The sequence below is a fragment of the Cetorhinus maximus genome, chromosome 1, assembly GCF_964194155.1.
Source record: "Cetorhinus maximus chromosome 1, sCetMax3.hap1.1, whole genome shotgun sequence".
Taxonomy (NCBI): domain Eukaryota; kingdom Metazoa; phylum Chordata; class Chondrichthyes; order Lamniformes; family Cetorhinidae; genus Cetorhinus; species Cetorhinus maximus.
Genome location: NC_135879.1, coordinates 189,897,379 through 189,920,268, shown reverse-complemented (window position 1 = coordinate 189,920,268; position 22,890 = coordinate 189,897,379). Strand labels below are relative to the sequence as shown.

Below are 22,890 nucleotides of genomic sequence, written 5' to 3'. Positions count from 1 at the left end.
GCACTCCAGATTTCTGAATTCTCTCCCCATTTAGAAAATAGCCTATGCCTCTATTCTTCCTACTCACACTTCCCCACGTTGTATTCCATCTGCCACTTCTTTGCCCATTCTCCTAACTTGTCCAAATCCTTCTGCAGCCTCCCCACCTCCTCAATACTACCTGTCCCTCCACCTATCCTTTGTATCATCTGCAAACTTAGCCAGGATACCCTCAGTTCCTTCATCTAGATCATTAATGTATAAAGTGAAAAGTTGTGGTCCCAACACTGACCCCTGCGGAACTCCACTAGTCACCGGCCACCATCCTGAGAAGGACCCCCTTATCCCCACTCTCTGCCTCCTGCCAGACAGCCAATCTTCTATCCATGCTAGTAGCTTGCCTCTAACACCATGGGCTCTTATCTTAATGAGCAGCCTCCTGTGCGGCACCTTGTCAAAGGCTATGGGCCAAGTGCTGGTAAATGGGATTAGGCAGGTAGGTCAGGTGTTTCTCATGTGTCGGTGCAGACTCGATGGGCTGAAGGGCCTCTTCTGCACTGTGTGATTCTGTGATGACGCTGCTTGACTGGGAGCCTGTGTAGGTCAGTGAGCACAGGGGCGATAGGGGAATAGGCCTTGCTGCGAGTTAAGACACAGGCAGTAGAGTTTTGGATGACCTCAAGCAGGGTTTTGGAAATTCTCAAGTTTACAGAGAGCAGAATGTGGGAGACCAGCCAGGATTGCATTGAAATAGGTGAGCTGGAAGTAACGAAGGCACAAATGAGGGTTTCAGCAGCAGGTGAGCCGAGACGGGGACAATGTCGGGTGATGTTATGGAGGTGTAATTGTGCGGTCTTAGTGGTGGCATGAATATGAGTTTGGAAGCACATCTCGGGGTCAAATGTGACACTAAGGTTGCAAACAGATTGGTTTAATCTTATACTGTTGCTAGGGATGGAATCAGTAGCTAGGGAATGGAGTTTGGAGCGGGGACCGAAAACAATGGCTTCAGTCTTCCCAATATTTAATTGGAGTAAGTTTCTGCTCATCTAGTACTGGATGCTGAATAAACAGTCTAATATTTAATAGCACTACAGGAGTTGAGAGAGGTGGTGGTGAGGTAGCGTTGGGTGTCATCAACGTGTATGTGAAAACTAATGCCATGCTTTCGGATGACGTCACTGAGGGGCAGGATGTAGATGAGAAACAAAATTAATAGAATTAACAAAATTAAACAGCAGTTGACTTGTCCTGCACACATGGCTAGTAAGCAGCTATTTTGTTGCAACTGGACAGTGGTTTTTATTGGAGAGATGCATTAAAAATTAAATATCTTGAATTACAACCAGGACTAACCACATCCCTTCCACATTATTTGTATACTATCTCAGTTCTAAAGAGAGAAGATACCCAGAGTATTTTTGTTTTGGGCAATGTGTGTTGTGCTTAATTGAGATTTTAACCAATTTCTCACCTACTGTTAAGAGGAATTGAAGGTGACTATGAGTAAAAAGATTAATTAAATGATAGCAATAGAGACAGAATTATAGCAGCCAGCATTCAACAGGATTTATTAACATCAATATATTGTGAACCAACAGAATCAAATGTTTTAATGAAGTTTGTGGAGCGAAAAAAAATTGTGAAGCTTTTTTGGATCAAGAGAAACATATTCTCAGATTCCTGATATTCTGACTTAAGTTAGATGGTACCACAAATCTTTTTGGCAGTTATGTACACTGGTATTTACATAATTGTACATGCTTAATGTAACAGTGAGAGTAATCGTTAAGATGCTGATGGGCTAAACAGACATATAGCCGCCCTTGTTTTCTGTAGTAGAGCTGGAGATTATGGGAGAGATTCCTTCTCAATGCTGTTTTGTTTTCTTTACTGGTCTATTATTTATGCAAGCTTAAGTTTCTGAGAGCATTTAATCAGCCTTTGGCATGATTCCAAACGCGTCAGCAGACACATGGGAACACCACCACCTGCAAGTTCCCCTCCAAGCCACTCACCATGGAAATATATCGCCGCTTCTTCATTGTTGCTGGGTCAAAATCCGGGGACTCCCTCCCTAACAGCAACGTGGGTGTACCTACACCACATGGACTGCAGCGGTTCAAGAAGGCAGCTCAGCACCACCTTCTCAAGGGCAATTAGGGATGGGCAATAAATGCTGGCCTAGCCAGCGATGCCCACATTCCATAAAATGAATTTTTACAAATTCTTCACAGACAGCATTAGGGATGAATGAAGGTTCTTTTTGATCCCATTTTCTCTTGACCCAAGTTAGATAAATGTACATATTGGGGAGGAAAGAGACATTAGAAGAATTATAGCTTCACAACAGCAGTTCACTGGCATGATCCTTCACCTTGTCCTGTATAGACCCTGGGTATAAAATAATGGCCATATGATGGGCAGCAATCTTAAGTTTATGTTTCCTTTCTTTTGCATGGTGAATGCTTGTTTTCCATTCTGACTTCTTGTTTAAAACAGCACTCAGTGCCAAAACGTTGCATTGAGAAAAGACAAGGGGCAGAGTATGGTTCAAAATCTGATTAAATTTAATTTGATACTCTTGGTCCTATGTAAAAACTTGGAGTATGTAAAAACTAAGTCATTCATCCCCTTCAGCTTCTTGTGTTTGCAAGATTATCTATATGCTTCACGCCTAGTTGGATTGTTTTTACATTTTTTATTCCGTCTTGGGATGTAAATGTTGTTGTTGCCTATCCCTAACTGCTCTTAAGGTGACGGTGAACTGCTTTCTTGAACTGCTGCTGTCCATGTAGGTATTGACATATCCACAGTGCTGGTAGGAAAGAAGTTCCAGTTTTTGACGCAGCGACAACGAAGGAGCAGCGATATAGTTCCAAGTCAGGATGATGTATGACTTGGACAGGAGGTTGCAGGTGGTTTACAGCAGTTCTGTTTCATTGGTGCATTCAAAGAATCTAGAACTTTACTGTCTCTTGCTTCTTTGCCCTCACATTATGATCCAAATTAGTATTCCTTATGCTTAGAATGTTCTTTAGTGGACTGTGTCAATTTTGAATTTGCTCACCTACCGTACTATATTACTCCATATTTTGTTTTACATCTTGTTTTTATTGTTACTCCAATGATTGTTCTAGTTGCTCATAAATAAGCTGCACCTTAGATCCTGTTGTGGTTTAACAGTTATGCTGGGAAGGCTGTACTGACAATGTTCATTTCATGTGGCTTGAAAAGATTTTAAGATTAAATTCCAAATACCATAATCATGCTGTAAAACTCAGAACTTTGCAAGCATAATTTGGTAGCACAACAACTACTATGGAATCACTGAAAAATGCCAATACGGTGGTTGGCGGGGTAGTCATTCAACCCACTGCATCTGTGACAATGCTAGTTTCCTGCATTGTTGCCATCTACTCTAATCCCATTTCTCTGTTTTTCTAATATTGTCTTTTTAAATGACATCATTCAACCATACTTCAAAAGTCACTGTGGTGTTACATTCTATTTTCTAATAACTTTGTGTGAGAACAGTTCTTTTAACTTTCGATTTCTGCTTCTAAGATTAATGCAGAGCTTATATCCTACTGTCACTGACTTAAAACAACATTCATAAATTCTGAAAAAGTTGGGGGGGTGGTGAGGGGGATAAAATTGTGGGTTAGATTTCTCCATAACTTTCTTTGCTCCAGTGAATACAGACCAAGTTTTCTACATTTCTCACAGCTATAACTTTGTGCCAATTTTGTCTTCCACCATTTGCAATTTGCTTTCAAAGACCTATAATACCCAATTTCCCCCACTCCAGAAAGTTATACCATTCTCTGCCCTTTCCAAAATGTAATATTTCAAAGTTAGCTACAGCGAACTGCATTTGTCAGATATTTTCCCATTCTTTAAACATGTTTTCCTGTAATCTCTCCTGCATGCTTCCTCACAGTTTACCATGTCCCCTAATTTGGCAACAGCAAGTTTTGACATAACTGTTCTGTATATATTGTTGTTTTTAATTCTTTGTGGGCGTCGCTAGCAAGGTCAGCATTTATTGTCCATCCCTAACTGCCCTTGAACTGAGTGGCTTACTAGGCCGTTTCAGAGGGCAATTAAGAGTCAACCACATTGCTATGGATCTGAGTCACATGTAGGCCAGACCAGGTAAAGATGGCAGATTTCCTTTCCTAAAGATGTTAGTGAACCAGATGGGTTTTATTGATGATAGTTTTATGATCACCATTACTGGAAGTGGCTTTCAATTCCAGGGATTTGAACCCATGTCCCCAGAGCACTGGACTCTGTCTCTGGATTACTAGTCCAGTGACATTACCACTACACCACTGTCTTCCCCAAATTATTTAAATAGATAAAATAGAATTTTTTTTGATCCATGACTCACTAAAACTGTAATTTACTAAAACACTAGCTCTGGATTTTTTTAAAAATCCCTGTTATTTCTCTGGCAGCCCATTTGATTTTTAACAGAAATGTGCGTTTTTTAAAAAATGAACCATTCTAAAAAAAAGCTTATGCTTTCATTTTGTTTTATCGTTCACCTACTTTCTTTAAAAATTTGAGTGACTATTCCTTAAAAAGTAGTAACTGGTTTAGTTAGGGAAAGAGAAGTTAAAAAATCTCCATTTCCTTTTAAAATTTAAGGTACCCCAAGTATAATACTAACATGCCCATTTGTGGATAATCCTGGAATTAAGTATGTCTGAACACAGGTGGTAGCACTGGATCTGTAATCATTTGTAAAAAAACAATCCATTTAACTAGCTAACTGAATTACTCCAAATGAAGAAGAAAAAAAGTCAGATCATTCTAATAAAATAAGCCACTTCATCAAGGTTAACCGCGAAGTCACTTAGGTGATATGGTGTTTTATGAAAAACGTCTCCATTGAAACTCTGCCATTTACCTTCAGGAAGATAGATATCTCTTGCTTCTTTACCTTTTTCTAGAATGGGGGCTACCATAAGATAATCCCCAATTAGAAACTGTGTGTCTACCTTTTGTGCTTGATCATCACCTGGAGCAATCCACCAGAGGGGCCTTATAATTGGATTACCTGTTTTAGTAGTTTCCTCCGCTAGCCGAAGGATAAGGGGCATGACTAAACTTTCTCGGAGCTGTGCAAATTTATATGCAATCCGCAAAACCTCCGCATCGTATAGCCAAGGAGGAATGGAGAACTGCATTGCTGGAAGAAAAGCTGATAGTTCGAGCCAGCGTATATAAAGCTCACGGTCTGGGATCTCATCAGAGCCATCAGTTTTATTTGGATAAATGTTTCCTCCAATCATATCAGGCAATATGAAGTGGTATCCTAAAATACTCATGGTGAGGGCAGTTGGAATCAGAGACTTTAGACCAAGCTCATAACCCCAAACAGAATCACGATCAATCATACGAACGAAACAAGGGAGCATCTGGGTGCGATATCCTACCCTCACTTCAGCCAACTTGCAGTACAAAGCTGCAGTTTCTGCATATAGTTTACTAAACAAGCTAGGATCAGACAAAGGCTTGTGAGTGCTAAACTCTGCAGGAAGGTAACTAGTCTCACCTGCATCAAATTTAAAAGACACAATCCCATATTTTGACCTCAGGTGTTCCAATCTTTTCTGAAACCAATCTGTGGTTTCAGGATTGGTGAAGTCCAAAACTGTCGCAATCCCATTCCACCATTCCACCAAGGCAGGAAATTTCCCACTGGGATCCATCACAAAATAAGAGCTTTTTATTCCCTTCACAAAACTGGGAGAGTTATAATTAACAAAGGGATGAACCCATAATGTCACCAGGAATCCATCATCTTTTAGCTTTCGCATCAGTTCTGAAGCATTTGGAAACTTCACTGGGTCAAAGTCAAATTCTCCATAACTACTGGAATATCGATCATCTATTTCAATATGACTGAAATTGAATTGATATTTCTTGATTTTTTCTGCGTAATCCAGAACTTTATCCTGGTTCACTTCGGTTTTGTACAGAGCCCATGTGGACCATATAGGGTACCTAAACATACTCTCTGAAGGCGTAATCTCAGGCTTCTTGAAATGTTTTTTGGCCATGTATCTGTGGACAATTTTCAAATCAGAACCAACACAGACTTGATAACTTAATTCTACAAATGGCTGTTGCCCTGTCAGCGGTTGAAATGGAGAATCTTTGTAGCGAGCATGCAGGCAAAAGGCTTTTTTATCTGAGCTGTTCCAACCAATGTGCAGAGGGACTGAATCATTAACTCGAACAGCCACAGCTTTAGATGAGACCCAATACCTTTCTAGAATTCCACCAAAGCCTTCACGTATTGAGTACACATCACCTGTTACATATGGCTTAGGATCCACTGCACCTGAAATTTTGATAGGCCAGTGCTGTGTGCTAGTTTCTGCTCCTCCATACCAATGTCCATCTGCCCAATACATGCAGTGTTCAATAACAGAGTCCAATGTGACAGTCTTCCATTCAATATTGTAACAAGTTATGGTATCTTTGGGCTTAAAGGTTTTGATTAAGAAGTCCACTTTCTCTTTACCAGACTTTGTGCAGTTTAACCCATCTCCAGTTTCATCTTGAAGACATGATTCAAGGTCAATAGGAGCAGATTTGAAGCCCATTTCAAAAACCAAGTCAGTAGTATTTCTGATGAAAAATCCATCCTTATGGAGTTCCAACTGTTCTATTTTAAAGCTATTTAATTTCTTTAATGATGCCGTGTAATAGCACCATGCAACTACTGCTGCAATTACCAGCAGCAAACCCAGTAAAATAGTGCAAACTAGTGGCTTGGCTCCTTTGGATTGTTTTTCCCGAGCAGCAGGCAAACTTCCTGGTACGACTTGGTACATTGCATCAACTCGTGAGTTTTCTCCTCTACCTGCTCGGTGCTGTAGTTGATCTCGGTTGTAGCTATGAGGCATAAGGTTGTCATCGGGTACCCCTGCGTCTTTGGTATTTTGTAACTGTCCCACAAACGGATTATCGCCGTAGCACTAAATGAAGCCACAAAATATTCTGTAGGAATTCTGGATGACAAGGGAGAGAAAAAAAAAGCTCTTATTAATTCATAGCCTGCTAAATCAGGAATTTCCACTTCACATTCCAATGAATTTTCAACAACCTAAGCTTAGCAAACAGAATAAAATTTCTGAGTTGTTTTACTCAGTGCCTATAGAGCTTTCAATAAAGCTTATCTTGCTTATCCCCAAGCGGATTCACTGCTTATAATAGCAACTACATTTAGACATTCCTTCAGTAACTTGCTCTCTACATTACAATTGAAAGTGCAGCATTTACTTGTGCTGCACTCTCCTGTTAATCTAACAGCAACCACAAGTATTTATTTACTCTTCAAATTTCCAATTGTAATAATTCATCACTTACCCCAGAATAGGAAAACCTGTATTCCAGACATGGTTGAAATGCTCTGGTAATAAACTTTGTAGAAAGTATTGGATGCCTTTGGTTAGGTAGGCGAAGTGCCTGTAAATATGAAAAGATCATTGAATAAAGGTATTCAAAAAACCCAATTAATATTGTACAGACAGATACATCAACTGCACCAGGAATCCAGTAATGAAATCAATATTTATCAAGGAAAGAGGAAAATTAGTAATGTACTTACAGCTAGAGAGAATAGAAAAGGAAGGAAAAAGCAAGGAGAGAGAAAGCAACCAATAGCATGTAAAGTGATTTGCGAATATGATGATATGATCTAAATCAATTGAGAGACATGGCTGTGAATCAAGAATATTTCACTTGTGGAAACACAATAAGAAGCAGGCTGCAGAGCAGGAAAGGTGAGCAACTATTTGAGGAAGTGGGGAAAGGCAGGAAAAAGATGATTAGAACAGGAGTTCCCAACAACTAGTATTTATGTAGCGTCTTTACTGTAATAAAATATCCCAAGATGCGTATTAGGAGCATTATCAAAAACTTGACACCAAGTTACATAAGCAGATATTGCAACAGATGACCAAAAGCTAGGTCAAAGACATAGATTTTAAGGAGCATCTTGAAAAAGAGGAAAGAAAGATACAGAAGCAAACAGATTTAATGAGGAAATTCCAGAACTTGGGGCCTTAGCAGCTGAATGCATGGCCGCCAATGGTGGAGCAATTAAGATCAGGGATGCTCAAGATGCCAGAATTGGATGAGCGCAGATATCTCAGGAGGGTTGTAAGAGAGAAGACATTATAAAGAAAGGGAAAGTTCAGGCAATGGAGGGATTTGACAACAATGATGAGAATTTTAAAACAAATATGTTGCTCAACTTGGAGCCAATGTAGGTCAGGGATCACAAGTGATGGACGAACAGGACAGATCAGTTAGGACACAGGCGGCAGAGCTTCGGATGTCCTCAAGTTTATGATGGGTAGAAAATGCCAGCCAGGAGTGCATTGGAATAGTCAAATCTAGGAGGTAGCAAGAATATGAATTAGAGTTTCAGCAGCAGATTCACTGGCGAAGGAGCAGTGTTGGACAAGGTTATGGAGGTCTTCGTGATGGCGCGGATATGTGTTGTCATGATAATGAAGGAAAAACACTGAATTGCATCTGGAAATTTTGGGCATGATCTTTCGGGCGGCGAGCGGGGGTGGGGCCTCCTCACTGGCGCATAAAATGATGCGGGATGACGTCAGGTGGAACTCCCGACATCACCCCGTGTCATTTCCATTTTCAGGTCGGCAGGGCCCAGCTGAGTCAGCTGCACACCCGCCAACCTGTTAACGGCCTATTGAGGCCATTGAAAAAGTAATTAAAGTTGTTAATGGACCTGCCCGACCAACCTTAAGGTTGGCGGGCAGGCCAGGAGCCCTGGCAGGCTTCGGAAAAAGCATGAAACCTCGTCCACGGGCAGGATGAGGTTTCATAAGGATATTTAAATCTTTAAGAAAGGTTTCAATAAAACTTATGGACATGTCTCAACTCATGTGACAGTGTAACATGAGGGGTCATGGCAGGGAAAATTTTTAAACATGTTTAATGAAAGTTTTAAATCGGAGCTGATCTCCCTGAAGCAGCACTTAGGCTCAGGGAGATCTGTGGGCTCTCTCGCGTGCATGCGCAAAAGAGCGCACTCCCAGCTGAGGGAATTCCCCCCCTCCCCACAACCCTGCTTGCACAGGGAGCACATAGCGCTTCCTGGCAGATGTCACGCTGAGCGGGCCTTAATTGGCCTGCCTATGTAAAATGGTGGCACGTCCCCAATTGGGGGTGCCAATTAGAGTCGCGCCTGCCCCCGCACTTCCCCCCCGACGGGGGGAAAATTCTTCCCATTGAACTTTAAAAATAAGACCCGAGTTTTAAAAATGCACACAAGCCACTGGCTGGAATGCTGCAGCGTGACTCCCTAAGAGATACTGGAACCCTTGTTGCCAGATAAGGTACTTCTAAAGACATCCAGAAACTAATTGCTCCCTCTGGTAGAGGCAATGGGTCATAATGGGAGAAGTTAAAAAAAAATTCATTCATGGGATGTGGACATCGCTGGCCAGGCCAGCATTTATTACCCATTACCCAACTAGTTGCCCTACTTCAGAGGGCATTTAAGAGTCAACCACATTGCTATGGGTCTGGAGTCACATCAAGGCCAGATCAGGTAAGGTCGTCAGATTTCCTTCCCTTAGTGATTGGTGAATCACATTGGCTTTTACAACAATTAACAATGGCTTCATGGTCATCATTAGATTTTTAATGAATTCAAATTCCACCATCTGCTGTGGCAAGTTTCGAGCCCGAGTCCCCAGAGCATTACCCTGGGTTTCTGGATTACTAGTTCAGTGACAATACCACTACGCCATTGCCTCCCCCTAAAGAAATCAAGAAACCCTGTAAGCAATGCAGAGACAGATTTGTGAATTTGCTTCCCACTTGGAATATACAAAGAAGGGGTTAAAAGTGAGCTGAACAGCTGCCATGGGGTCTGTCTGTTGGTGGGTGTGCTGAGGAGAGAGCAAGTGCTGGAAATTTGACTCAGAAGTAACAGCCACACACAGTACCCCAGCAAATCCCCATTCTGCAGGTGTCCTGATCTCTCTCCCTCTCTACCAAATTCCACACTACTGGAACCTCAAAACCGACTATTTGTCTACCGGAGTCAATTCTACTGGAATCTCGAATCGCAACGCTCAATCAGCTACTCCCCACAAGTCAAGGACTGTTCCGTATACTATGTTCACTTACTTCAAGCTAAATATTTACTTGTAACCTGTATGACTGTATGTTCATGTGTTTTATCCTTTCTCGCCCTCAGTAGTTAATAAACTTACTCTTAACTTTAACTCAAGAAAGTCTGGTCAAATTGCTTCTTCAAAACCAGAACGATTGGGTCTGGGAAAAAGATATCCGCGAAAGGGATCCTTTTTAGATTAAATCTTGTTGCGACCAACTGAATAAAGACAGGAAGGCAATTCATCCCTCCTCACCCAGGGCATTACAATTTGAGGGTGCCCCAGCCAGATGGTGACAAATTGAGGGGTCTCGCCTGGATCAACAACTTTAGGGAGCCTCACCTGAGAGTGGGTCGTAACAGTGTCAAATATGACACCAAGGTTGCAACAGTCTGGTTCACAATCTGACAATTGTCAGGGGATGAACTGGAGTCAATGGCTAGAGAATGGAATTTGTGGCAGAGCCCAAAGACAATGGATTCAGTCTTCCCAATATTTAATTGATGGAAAAATTCAGTACTGGATGTCGGATAAGCTGCCTGATAATTTAGAAACAGTGGAGGAGTAGAGAGGGATGATGGTAAGGTAAGGCTAGGTATTGTCAGCATTCACATGTAAACTAACATGTTTTCAGATGAAGACGCTGAGGGGCTGCACGTAGATGAGAAATAGGAGGGAGCCAAAGGTAGATCCTTGGGGGACATCAGCGGTAACAGTGTAGAGTTTGGAAGAGAAGCTATTGCAGATAACTCTCTGGTTGCAACTGGATAAGGTAAGAAAGGAACCAGAGCTCTTAAACTGATTGGAAGCTCTCCCTTCTTGTAGGAAAAATGAGAATTCTGAGCAGGACCAAATAAATACTAATGGCACCTCAAACAAGTAATGGCTCAGAATGGGGATATTAGTAAAACGGTTAGAAATTCAGTAGTGGCAGGGGGTAGTTAATTAGTTAGAGGGGCAGATATCACCTTTTGCAGTCCAAGTCAACAATCCTGGAAGCATTAAGATAAAAGCAAAATACTGCGGAGGCTGGAAATCTGCAGTAAAGTTAACGTTTCAAGTCCATATGACTTTTCTTCAGCTTGAAGAAGAGTCATACAGACATGAAACGTGAACTTTGTTTCTCTCTCCACAGATGCTGCCAGACCTGCTGAGTTTTTCCAGCATTTTGTTTTTAATTCTGGAAGCTTTGTTGCCTTTATTGCAGGGTCCAGAAACTTAATGCAACAACTGGAAAAGCTTTTGCAAAGAGACGGAGAACCAGGATCCATCATGCTCCATGTGGGAGCTAATTTCGTAAGTAAAGAAAGGCCTGAACTCGGGCAAAATGAATTTTAAGAGCAGGACTTCACAGATGGTAATCTCAGGATTACTTCTTCAAAGTAAAAAGGGAAAGGCAGTAAGATTAGATAAATGAAAGCAAAACAAAAGGAAGAGCGATTCCATTTTGTTGGATGTTGCGACCAGGTCTGGGACAAAGGGGAACTATTTTTTCTTTATTCATTCATGGGATGTGGGCTTTGTTGGCTAGGCCAGCATTTATTGCCCATCCCTAGTTGCCCTTGAGAAGGTGGTGGTGAGCTGCCTTCTTGAACCGCTGCAGTCCCTGTGGTGTAGGTCACCCACAATGCTCTTCGGAAGGGAGTTCCAGGATTTTAACCCAGTGACAGTGATGGAACGGCGATATATTTCCAAGTCAGGATGGAGAGTGACTTGGAGGGGAACTTCTAGGTGGTGGTTTTCCCATCTATCTGCTGCCCTTGTCCTTCTAGATGGCAGTGGTCGTGGGTTTGGAAGGTGCTGTTGAAGCAGCCTTGGTGAATTCCTGCAGTGCATCTTGTAGATGGTACATACTGCTGCCACTGTGCGTTGGTGGTGGAGGGAGTGAATGTTTGTGGATGTGGTGCGAGTCAAGTGGGCTGCTTTGTCCTGGATGTGTCAAGCTTCTTGAGTGTTTTGGGAGCTGCATTCATCCAGGCAAGTGGAGAGTATTCCATCACACTCCTGAGTTGTGCCTTGTAGATGGTGGACAGGCTTTGGGGAGTCAGGAGATGGGTTATGCGTCGCACTATTCCGAGCCTCTGACCTGCTCTTGCAGCCACAGTATTTATACGGCTAGTCCAGTTCAGTTTCTGGTCAATTCCACAAGAATATACTCACTACATCTGAATGAGGAAACTAGCAAAATTATGAAATAGGGAAGTGACAAGGTACTTAAAGAAAGCTGGAGTTGAGAAAATAAAACTAACCAGGATTTTAATTTCCAGTTAATGCGCTAGAACAAGTGGTTGCCAGGTAACATCAAGATATTGATGCAGGTGGGGTGTGTTTAGCTGAGCTCCTCCTTGTCCCCATCCTAACAGCCTGATTGAATGAGACTTGCCCACAAATTGGCACTGAATGGGCAATTTTTGTTCCATGGACTTCACCCATTTTCCAAGTAAATCACCCTAACTCATTTTATTTATTCCATCACAGTCAGGATAGGAGCTCATCCGAGGAAGTTGGACTGGAGTTGAACCCAGGGCGCTGAGACGAAAGAACACGATACTTTGCCACATATACACTTTACTTACTGCTTTAAAACAAATACATTGGCAGAACTGTGACTGTTATGATAATAATATAGCAGAGCTTTGGCCTTCCCACAGATGAAGTCAATTCTGTTTCCTGTTTACCTTTAAAATCTTGTAATTTACTTGCATATGTAGGAAACTCAGAACTCAGTCATCAAGTTGGGACCTGTTAAATTATTCTGTTTGCATCATAGGTTTGAAGTACATCTACTTAACACATACTGCCAAGAAAGAAAATAAGCATATTAATATGGATAAATGCTATTTATTACTAATAGAACTAATTAATCTAATTAAGCACCAAATATTTTGAGTGTGAACTATTTTTTAAAAAGTGTTTTGTTTCCTTCATAAGTCCCCTCCTGCTACACACCTCCAGTTAAAAATGTGAGTGACCTAATCTGCCCTGGGAGTGAACACAAGAACGTTTACCAGTGCAACATGTGTGACAATGACATTTATATGCCTTGCGCAACGGTAGCGCGTCTGACTCCAGATCAGAAGATTGCGTGTTCAGATCACGTCAGGCTCAAAAAGCTTTAATGCTCAAGTGGCAAAATGATTACTGATATAAAAGCCTCACCCTGGGAAGTAATGGCAAGGAAAATGCCAGGGCTTCTTTAGCATTTCTCCATAGCAGTGCAATTGAGGTCCAGAGCTAAAATGTCTGTTGGGTAAACCTCATGCTGGTCACTTGCTGGTTATTTATTTATATAAGCCTTGTGTCCACCATGCCTCCACTGTGGTACACCTTCCAAAGACATCGCAATTGAAAGTGTGCTCTCAAAAAGTGTCAGATGTCTATCAGGCAAACAACAAGAAGCTGCATTTATATAGTGCCTTCAAAATCATAAAATGTCCCAAGGTGCTTCACAGAAGCATTGGAAAACAAAATTTGACATCAAGCAACATAAAAGGAGATTCGGTTAGAAGACCAACAGCTTGGTCCAAAGTAGGATTTAAGGAGCGTCTTAAAGGAGGAAAGTGAGGTAGAGAGGTGGCGAGGTTTAGGGCAGGAATTCAGAGTATAGGACCTTGATAGATGAAAGCATGGCCCCGAAATGAAAGTCAGGATGCTCATGAGACCATATTTGGAGGACTGTAAAATTGCAAAGAGAGATCATTGCAGGTGATACTCTGGCTACAATTAGATAAATAAAATTGGAACCAAGTGAGTGCAGTCCCACCCAGCATGATGATGGTGGAGAGGAGTTGGATGGGGATGGTGTGGTCAACCATGTCAACAGCTGCAGACGAGTTGTAAAGGATGAGAAAAGATAGTTTACTTCTGTCATAACAACATTTGTGACTTTAAGTGTGTCTTTGTACTGTGGCAGGGGTGGAAACCTGATTGGAAAGTGCCTTGATTGGCTCAAATAACTTACCTGCTATTTACCATTTATTTGATTAACTAAATGTGAATAAATCTAAAGTTGAAAAGAAAAGTATCTCGGAGATCAAAGAACCAGCAGAAAAAACCTAGCAACTTATTTAAATAACTTCTCCACACTGCTTTCAGGCATAAGCGTTTGCCTTCACTTAGACCCAGTGTATATGGCTAGTAGCAACATTTATAACAGAACAAAAAAAAAATTTACTCATTTAAAATGTTTTTAATGTTACATATACTTGCAAAAAGCTATCCCCATGAGGCCTGCCCTTCTTTTGGGCTGGGCACCCCCACCCTGCTGTCCGAGTTGAAAATATCACCCAAGTCTGGGTCAAGTACATTACAGCTGCTGTGTACAAATTCCATGTATGTAGGAGAGAAATTCATCATGGAAGATTTCACCTTGCTCCTGTTGAACTACAATATCTGTAGAATCAATGTTAGAACCAGTTAGAAAAGGATTAAGGAATTCTAGCTGCTGTGAAGAAATTGTGTGTGTAGCTTTCATTCTGCTCACAGGGAACTATAATCCTCAATACTAGAATATTCAGGTACAGCATTTACAAATAACTGAGGCATGAGTTGAGAAAAACATTCAAAATATTTCTTCAAAGCATTGTGCAGTTTAATCCATTAAATAAACTGTAGCATTATCTGGGATAGTGTTTTCTTTGAATTGTAAAGGGTGCTGATGGTTATATAAAAGCTAGAAAGGAATTTTGGTGAGGCATTTGACTGCTTACTGCAAACATTATAATTTAAGTTAGCTAGCCAGGTCTAGACCATGTTGAATGGTCATTTATTTAGGTGGTGGTCATTGGAAACTTGATAGTGGGCAAAACATCCCTTGTTAGTCACAATAAGAGGTTATGGTGGAAGATTTAATCCAGGCTGGTCCTTTGATTCAAGCTGGTTTATTTTCAAGACAACTCCTCGGTGCTACTGACTTCCAAGTAGCTTCAACACAAAATGTTCCAGCTGTATCTTTTTATTCTATTTGGATGGGATAATCAATGCCCATCACCCATTTAACTAACAATTGTCTTTAACAAGGTGATTGCCATGCAGTGTGATTATTTATACATCGACAGATTCCCCTCTTTTTAAATTAAAACGTTGAAAAAAAAACCTTAAAGAATATTTGTTTTAAACAAACAGAAGGAAATAATGACACGTATTTCACATCTTTAGTTCCCGTATTTCCTTTATCAAATATTTTGCACCATTATAACATAAGACACCCCTCTTCCAATACATTTAATAATTTCTTAGAGCAGGCGCTTCCTTTTCTAAAACAGTCTGAAAGTTGGTGACTTGTGTCAACCCATTGTATCTTAGAGGTCTCTCTTCTCTCTAACATTTCTTTTATGCTGGCTAGGTCTATTCTTAGCCTTTTTTCAGTGATACTTTTCATGGAATGAACATTGTCCCAAAGAGACCATATCAACATAACATTCTATGGGCAAACTTTTCTCACATCGCTCCCTTATGTAATATTTCTGTCAGTATATTGGGTAAGTAAACCCTATATCTAATGCTTCTACCAAGGCCAGCGTTTCAGCAGCTAAGGTGCTTTTCACTACCCTTTTTATTTTCTCGGCCTCTCAAGCCAGTGGGCAACATTCATTATTCTTTCCCACCAAGAATATGATAAACCCTGCTGTGCTAGAGTACCCATCTGGATGAGTGGCATGTGAAGCATTGCTAAAAATGACCAACCTCATATCTTCTGGATCACCCAAGGTTGGAAACTTGAGCACACATCTCTCAATTTAATTAAGTGTTTTATTTGCTTTCAGAACTTGCTCAACTGTAGCATGTGTCATCATGGTACTCAGCTCCAACACATCATAACTAGCGTCAGGCCTAGTCTGAATGCACAGCCAGTTCAACTGTCCAACCAAACTTCTCAACTGTTCTATTTCTTCCTTGGTAGCAGGATCCTCTTTTTGTGAGGAACTAACCTGAGTTATTGGGATATGATTAACGTTTTCTAGATATGATAGTTGATTCAATGTCACTCCTAACTTGCTCTAAACCTAGGTATTTAAAGGCCCCGAAGCCTGACTTCCGACCTGGAATTCCTTCTTTATCTTCTCAATTACCCATTGTTCAAATTCTACAGAGCCTCCCCACAGGAAATCATCAATGTGCATGATAAAGATTCCAGCTAGTTTCTCCTTATAAGACCATAAGACATAGGAGCAGAAATTAGGCCATTCGGCCCATCGAGTCTGCTCCGCCATTCAATCATGGCTGATAAGTTTCTCAACCCCATTCTCCTGCCTTCTCCCCGTGACCTTTGATCCCCTTACCAATCAAGAACCTATCTATCTCGGTCTGAAATACACTCAATGACCTGGTCTCCACAGCCTTCTGTGGCAATGAATTCCATAGATTCACCACTCTCTGGCTAAAGAAGTTTCTCCTCATCTCTGTTCTAAAAGGTCTTCCCTTTACTCTGAGGCTGTGCCCTCGGGTCCTAGTCTCTCCTACTAACGGAAACATCTTCCTCACGTCCACTCTATCCAGGCCTTTCAGTATTCTGTAAGTTTCAATCAGATCCCCCCTCATCCTTCTAAACTCCATCGAGTATAGACCCAGAGTCCTCAAACGTTCCTCATTTCTGGGATCGTTCTTGTGAACCTCCTCAGGACCCTCTCCAGGGCCAGCACATCCTTCCTGAGATACGGGGCCCAAAATTGCTCACAATATTCTCGTGTGATTCCTGAAAGATCACCACTAACGCCTCCACTATCTCTTCAGCTATCTCCTTCAGAACTCTGGGGTGTAATCCATCTGGTCCAGGTGATTTATCCACCTTCATAACCTTTCAGTTTTCCTAGCACCTTCTCCTATGGCCACCATACTCACCTCTGCCACCCGACTCTCTTGAACTTTGGGGATGTTACTCTTGTCTTCCACCGTGAAGACTGACACAAAGTACCTATTCAGTTCCTCCGCCATTTCTTTGTTCCCCACTACTACTTCTCCAGTGTCATTTTCCAGCGGCCCAATGTCCACTTTTGCCTCTCTCTTACCCTTTATATATCTAAAAAAAACTCTTGCAATCTTCTTTTATATTACTGGCTAGTTTACCCTCATATTTAATCTTCTCCCTCCTTATTTCTTTTTTAGTTGTCCTCTGTTGGTCTTTGTAGGCTTCCCAATTCCCTGGTTTCCCACTGCTCTTCGCCGCATTGTATGCTTTCTCTTTAGCTTTTATGCTGTCCTTGACTTCCCTTGTCAGCCATGGTTGCCTCGTCCTCCCTTTAGTATGCTTCTTCTTCCTAGGGATGAATTTTTGCTGTGTCTCCCAAATTACTCCCAGAAACTCCTGCCATTGCTGTTCCACTGTCTTTCCTGCTAGGCTCATCTCCCAGTCAATTCTGGCCAGCTCCTCCCTCATGCCTCTGTAGTTATGGTACCAGCAGAACATCGCGGGTTCTGCCTTTAACTGAATGCAACCTGTTTTCAACAGGAGAGACCTCACAGAAAAATACCCTACTCTTGATGCATTATTCAACCCATAAACACACTTATTCAATTTCCATAGCTTTCCTTCTACATCCCCGGCTTCTTTGGGTGGTTTCAAAAAAACTTCCCTTTGAAACTTCTCCCCCTATAAAAGCGCAGCCTTTATATAAATCAATTTGCACTCCCAGGAATAGAATGCCAAAATAGCTAAAAAAATCTTCAAAAACAGAATTACCTGGAAAAACTCAGCAGGTCTGGCAGCATCGGCGGAGAAGAAATCAGTTAACGTTTCGAGCCTTCATGGCCCAAAGGGGAAATCCGCCGATGCTGCCAGACCTGCTGAGTTTTTCCAGGTAATTCTGTTTTTGTTTTGGATTTCCAGCATCCGCAGTAGCTTTTAGCTTTTTGTTTTTAAAAAAATCTTCAAACTGACTTTCCCCACAGTAGGCAAGTCCACTCTGACATCCTGAACTCCTAGTCTCTCTTCAAAGCCCCGGGCTACTAGTCTTATGTGTGCCATCTGGGAATACCTTTTCTGTACAGATCCATCTGTGAGATAAAGCTGGCTGTCCTCTGTCAGGTATTTCCGTTTGGCTTCCTTTATCAGCTTATTTTCCAATTTATTAGCAGCTACTAGAATCTCTCGGTCATAAGGACTTCTACTTCTATTGAGATTGCTAGCTTGTCTCTAGTCCTCCTTGTTAAGCTACTCACATTCCTCTCCCTCTATGGACTACTACTATATGATCTTTCTCCTGTGCGAGCAGACCTCCATTCGCAAGTCTGTGATTTTTTTCTAGGGTCGCGACCACTTTCTGGTCCACTGTCAGGACTCATACTGCGCTTTCTGGGTTCCACATCTTTTTACCTTGGTTTGTCAATTGATAGGTCTTCTCTCCTGCACATTTAGCCAATATTTGTATTTACCAGTGGCCTTTCCTGCTCTCCCTATGATAGTGGCATCCCTCTATACAGTGGTCCCTTCTGGCATGTATGTTACCTTTGTTCCTACTTTGGGTAGTTGCTCTTTTAGACAACTAGCGTTGTCCTGTACCTCAGTATTACTTTGTTCATAGTCAGTCAACCATGTATCTGCCGTTGTCCGCTCCTCATAACTACCCAGTGTATGTGTATGTGAAGTGCATGGTGCCTCCTCGCATTCTATGTCCTATTCAGAACCTGTAAAGGTATAATCAGTACCAGTGAAGAATGTACCCTAACAGTTTGATTGCCATTTTGCACAGTTACTACTTTCCCATCACTCCCTATTACCTTGCCAGGTCCTTTCCACTCTTTCCAGCCTTCCCTTTTATAATTTCCCATGTTTCCTTGTCTAAACTGTATTCTCAGCGGTCTTATGCGGTGCCATAGGGCCTGCCGAATTTTCTCCAAAACCTCAGCTTTAGTGAAAGCTATTCTGCCCGCATGCAAAGTGTTCAGATGAGCATAAAAGGTGGAGCCAATGCTAGTCCTTTCTAGAGAAGGGGCAGCATCCAACAATGCCGACGGCAACTTCGGATTTCTTCCATACACCAACTGGTACGGACTGTACCTCCCAACCATTTGCAGAGAGTTCTTTGCGCGCACTGCCCATGCTAGTGCCGTTTGCAATTTAAAATATTGGGTGATCAACCAGATTGTATGTAACATGTCCTCTATTACCGCATGGTTTCTTTCGCAAAGGCCATTACTAAACGTGCTTTCAGCTGCAGTGTGCATAACTATGTTTAAATTTTCGCACATATCTTGAAATTCATCATTGGTGAATTCCCCACCATTATCTGTGAGGAACTTTGTTGGTGTTCCTAATCCTGTTCCTACCCATTTCTCCATGACCTTATCGACAATGGTCCTTTTGTCTTTACTATGTATCACAGTGGATAGGCTAAATCTGGTTGCCATATCTATGAAGTGTAGTAAAAAAAACCCTATCCTTGTCTCAAATTTTCAAGTCCATTACCAGTGCATCGTTAAACTCCCTGGCTAGTGGCAAACTCACAACAGGACACAGTGGTGTCTTGTGATATTTAAGGCAAATTTCAAACTGAGCAATGATTTGCTCAATAAGATCATCATATCCTTTAGCGACCACTCCCACATCCTGAAGTAGTGTCTTCAGTTTCTGTGACGCCGGATGTGCAAACTGTCTACGTAATTTCCAAATGATCTTCTTTTTGTCCACCAAATTCTTATTCTCAGCAGTTAACAAAATTTTATGAACTTTTTGATGAGAAATCTCTGGCTTCCTTAGTGGCAAGCAGTAATGGCCTGACTGAGTAAAATGTAGATCCACATTTTTTCCAAGCACGACTGCTCTATCATTCTTCATATCTAGTGTCATCTGAGCCTTCATCGCAGATCGACTCAACAATTGTGGTATCTCACTAGAGACCACAGCAGTACTGATAAACAGATTGATCCCTGCTATCTTGCAAGGGAGGACCACCAGTTTGGAGGATGTTAATGTATTGTCATCTCCGAACCTGAAGCAGATAGAGCTTTCATACTCCTTGACCTTCCACCCGTCTGCCTCGTCGAGCACTCCAGCTAGCAGTCAAGCCAGTCCATGCCACATACCGTAGAAGTGCAACCACTGTCCAGAATTGCACAGTTGAAGGAATCTACCATCAAGATACTCATCACTGGATTCAAACTCTCAGTGATCAATACAATTCCATCATTGCAGTCGACATCATTTTCAGTTTCAGATGAATCCGTCTCGTGGGTCACTTCAAAAACACGATTCCTTCGCTGTGGGCAGTTCATCGCGTAATGATACTGGGAATCACACCGAAAACACCAATTAACCATTTTTTGGGTTTAAATGCCTACAGTCACCATCCCAGACACACTTTTTGTCCCGACTCTCAAATTGGCTAGGGTTACCACAATTTTCAGACCTTTTCTCATTAACCCCATCTTTGTATTAGAATCTTCATCTAATATTTGGTCGACCTCGAAATTCAGCCACCAGTGAATCCTCTATCCTTTGTTTCACAGCATAGTTGTTCGTGTTTGCTAAGAAAGTGGCGGGGAACGACAGTTTCCTCAGAAATATTTTCAGGGCAGCAGACATTTTATCTAGGAGAGGTTCTTTCCCCCGGATTTGAACCTGTTAGTACTAAAAGACTATCAACGTGAGAAATGCGAGCACAGTCTAGTAATTTAAACGCCAATACCGATTCCAGAATTTCAAGTTCAAATCTCTGTAGTCTCCTGTACCATTTATCAAAATCCAGGATATGTTCTTCCATGGACTGATCTGATTTCTTAAACCTATCAAAGATCGTCCAAGTTTCATATGCTTCCAATAACTCATCCTTTTTGTAAAACTTATCCAAAAGTTGTAATAGTAGGTTCAATCCCTCTTCACGATCCAAATCATCCACTTTCCACTCTGAAAATACCTTACTCCTTATCTTACTTTTGGCTGGTAATGATAACGCCAAAGCCATACCTTGCTTCTTCCGGGGTATGGAAATAACCCAGGTCCAAATTTCAACCTAAGCCTTCCATTGCTGATAAGGTTCAGAGTCAGAAAAAATTGTTGGATAGTCAAAGCTTGCAATTTTGCACCGTCCTTCTGCCATTCCGTAACTTAAATTGTCAGCAACAGTACACTTCTTTTCCCTCAGAGGATTGAGACAGAAATCTTCATATACAGCAATCAATCATCCTCTGCTGCCATGTTAGTCACAATAAGAGGTTGTGATGGAAGAATTAATCCAATTAATCCAGGCTGGTCTTTTGGTTCAAACTGGTTTATTCTCAAGACAACTCCTCAGTGCTATTGACTTCCAAGTAGCTTCCACACAAAGTGTTCCAGCTGTATCTTTTTATTCTATTTAGATGGGATAATCAATGCTCATCGCTTGTTTAACTAGCAATTGTCTTTAACAAGGTGATTGCCATGCAGTGTGATTATTTATAGCTGTGGCTCAGTTCATAGCACCCTCGCCTTTGAATCAGAGGGTTGTGGGTTCATGTCCCACTCCCGGAAACCAAGAACTGTGATTGTACTCGAAAGAGTTGCAATCTGTGACTGTTGATAACTCGAAAGAATTTAGAGGTGTCAGCTGTGGCTCAGTCCATAGCACCCTCGCCTTTGAATCAGAAGGTTGTGGGTTCATGTCCCACTCCTGGAAACCAAGAACTGTGATTGTACTCAAAAGAGCTGCAATCTGTGACTGTTGATAACTCGAAAGAATTTTTGACATCCCTGGGCAACTTCAAAAAGAACTTCAAATCCATAGTGGGAAGTAACAGAGGAGAAAATATCTATATGAATAACAGGGAAAGAGGAACATACCAAGGATCAGTTCCACTGCTGTCCAGAATAATCCTATTCCAAAATACATCATTTACCTCACACTGAAGCCTACATCAATTTAAGGCAGACCTGGATTTATCACACCTTAAAATGTTTCAACATAATGAATTCATCTAAAGTGTAGTGACTATTAAATACACAAAAGTAATATCTATTTTGTGCACATTGATATCACACAACAATGAAATGAATGACCAGTTGCTCTTAATGCTGTTATTTGAAGGAAGAATTTGTTGCCTAGGAACAGTGTTGTGGGATTTTTAACATCCAACTGAACCACTGTAAATTGGAAAGTTAACAATGCTAAGGCATTGGAGCGTCAGCCATGAAATTTGAATGAAATATTTTGTGATCCAGAATGTGAGTATAATCAACTGAATCAAGATGGCACACTTGATAAACAATAATGCAGCTACATCCTGGCATTAAAACACAGCTGGTTTATGAAGAAATTTTTGCACAGATACTGACATCTATAGAATGAATTTCCAATTCTGTTATCTCCAATCCCATTTCATTTACCCTGCAAAGATTGCCATGTTTCTAGACTGCTGCCAATATTCCCTGTATGCGAATGCCAGGAGATGATAGACACTAATGTACATATATGACACTTGCTTCCATTCTGTCATATCCCTACTGAGTAACACTGCAGTCCCCACTCAGCACCTCCAAAAGCAAAGCAATTCACATAACGAATTAAGTAGGTACTGAACCTATATTAATTCCTTCACTCTACATAGATAATCCAAGTGAGATGTCAAATGTTAATTATGCCCATTTAAAATAGACATCAAGGGCTGCTAGTCAGTGGTAAATACACTGAAATTCATGGTAAGACTACACTAATACATAGGTTAGTATATTTAAGGTGTTTTTGTTGTTTTTTTCCCCTCTATGCCAGTCAGGCTTTTGTGCCAATTTTAATTTAGTTTTGCCTCTGGCACCAACAGGTTTTTC

The 22,890-nt window shown here is 41.4% G+C and overlaps 1 protein-coding gene across 2 annotated transcripts in view; it reads right to left on the bottom strand.

The window, feature by feature from the left end:
* Nucleotides 1-205: 205 nt before the first annotated feature.
* Nucleotides 206-22,890, bottom strand: part of myorg (myogenesis regulating glycosidase) — a 47,591-nt gene continuing 24,906 nt past the window's right edge. The window contains exons 2-3 of one of the 2 annotated variants that reach the window (XM_078551219.1): nucleotides 7,369-7,467; nucleotides 206-7,010 (exon numbers count right to left, since the gene is read on the bottom strand). In XM_078551219.1, coding sequence (XP_078407345.1) covers nucleotides 4,791-6,905 — 2,115 coding nt within the window. In that variant the 5' untranslated portion in view covers nucleotides 6,906-7,010; nucleotides 7,369-7,467 and the 3' untranslated portion in view covers nucleotides 206-4,790. The remainder of the gene's footprint in view (nucleotides 7,011-7,368; nucleotides 7,468-22,890) is intronic. The other variant, XM_078551223.1, reaches the window with a different exon arrangement.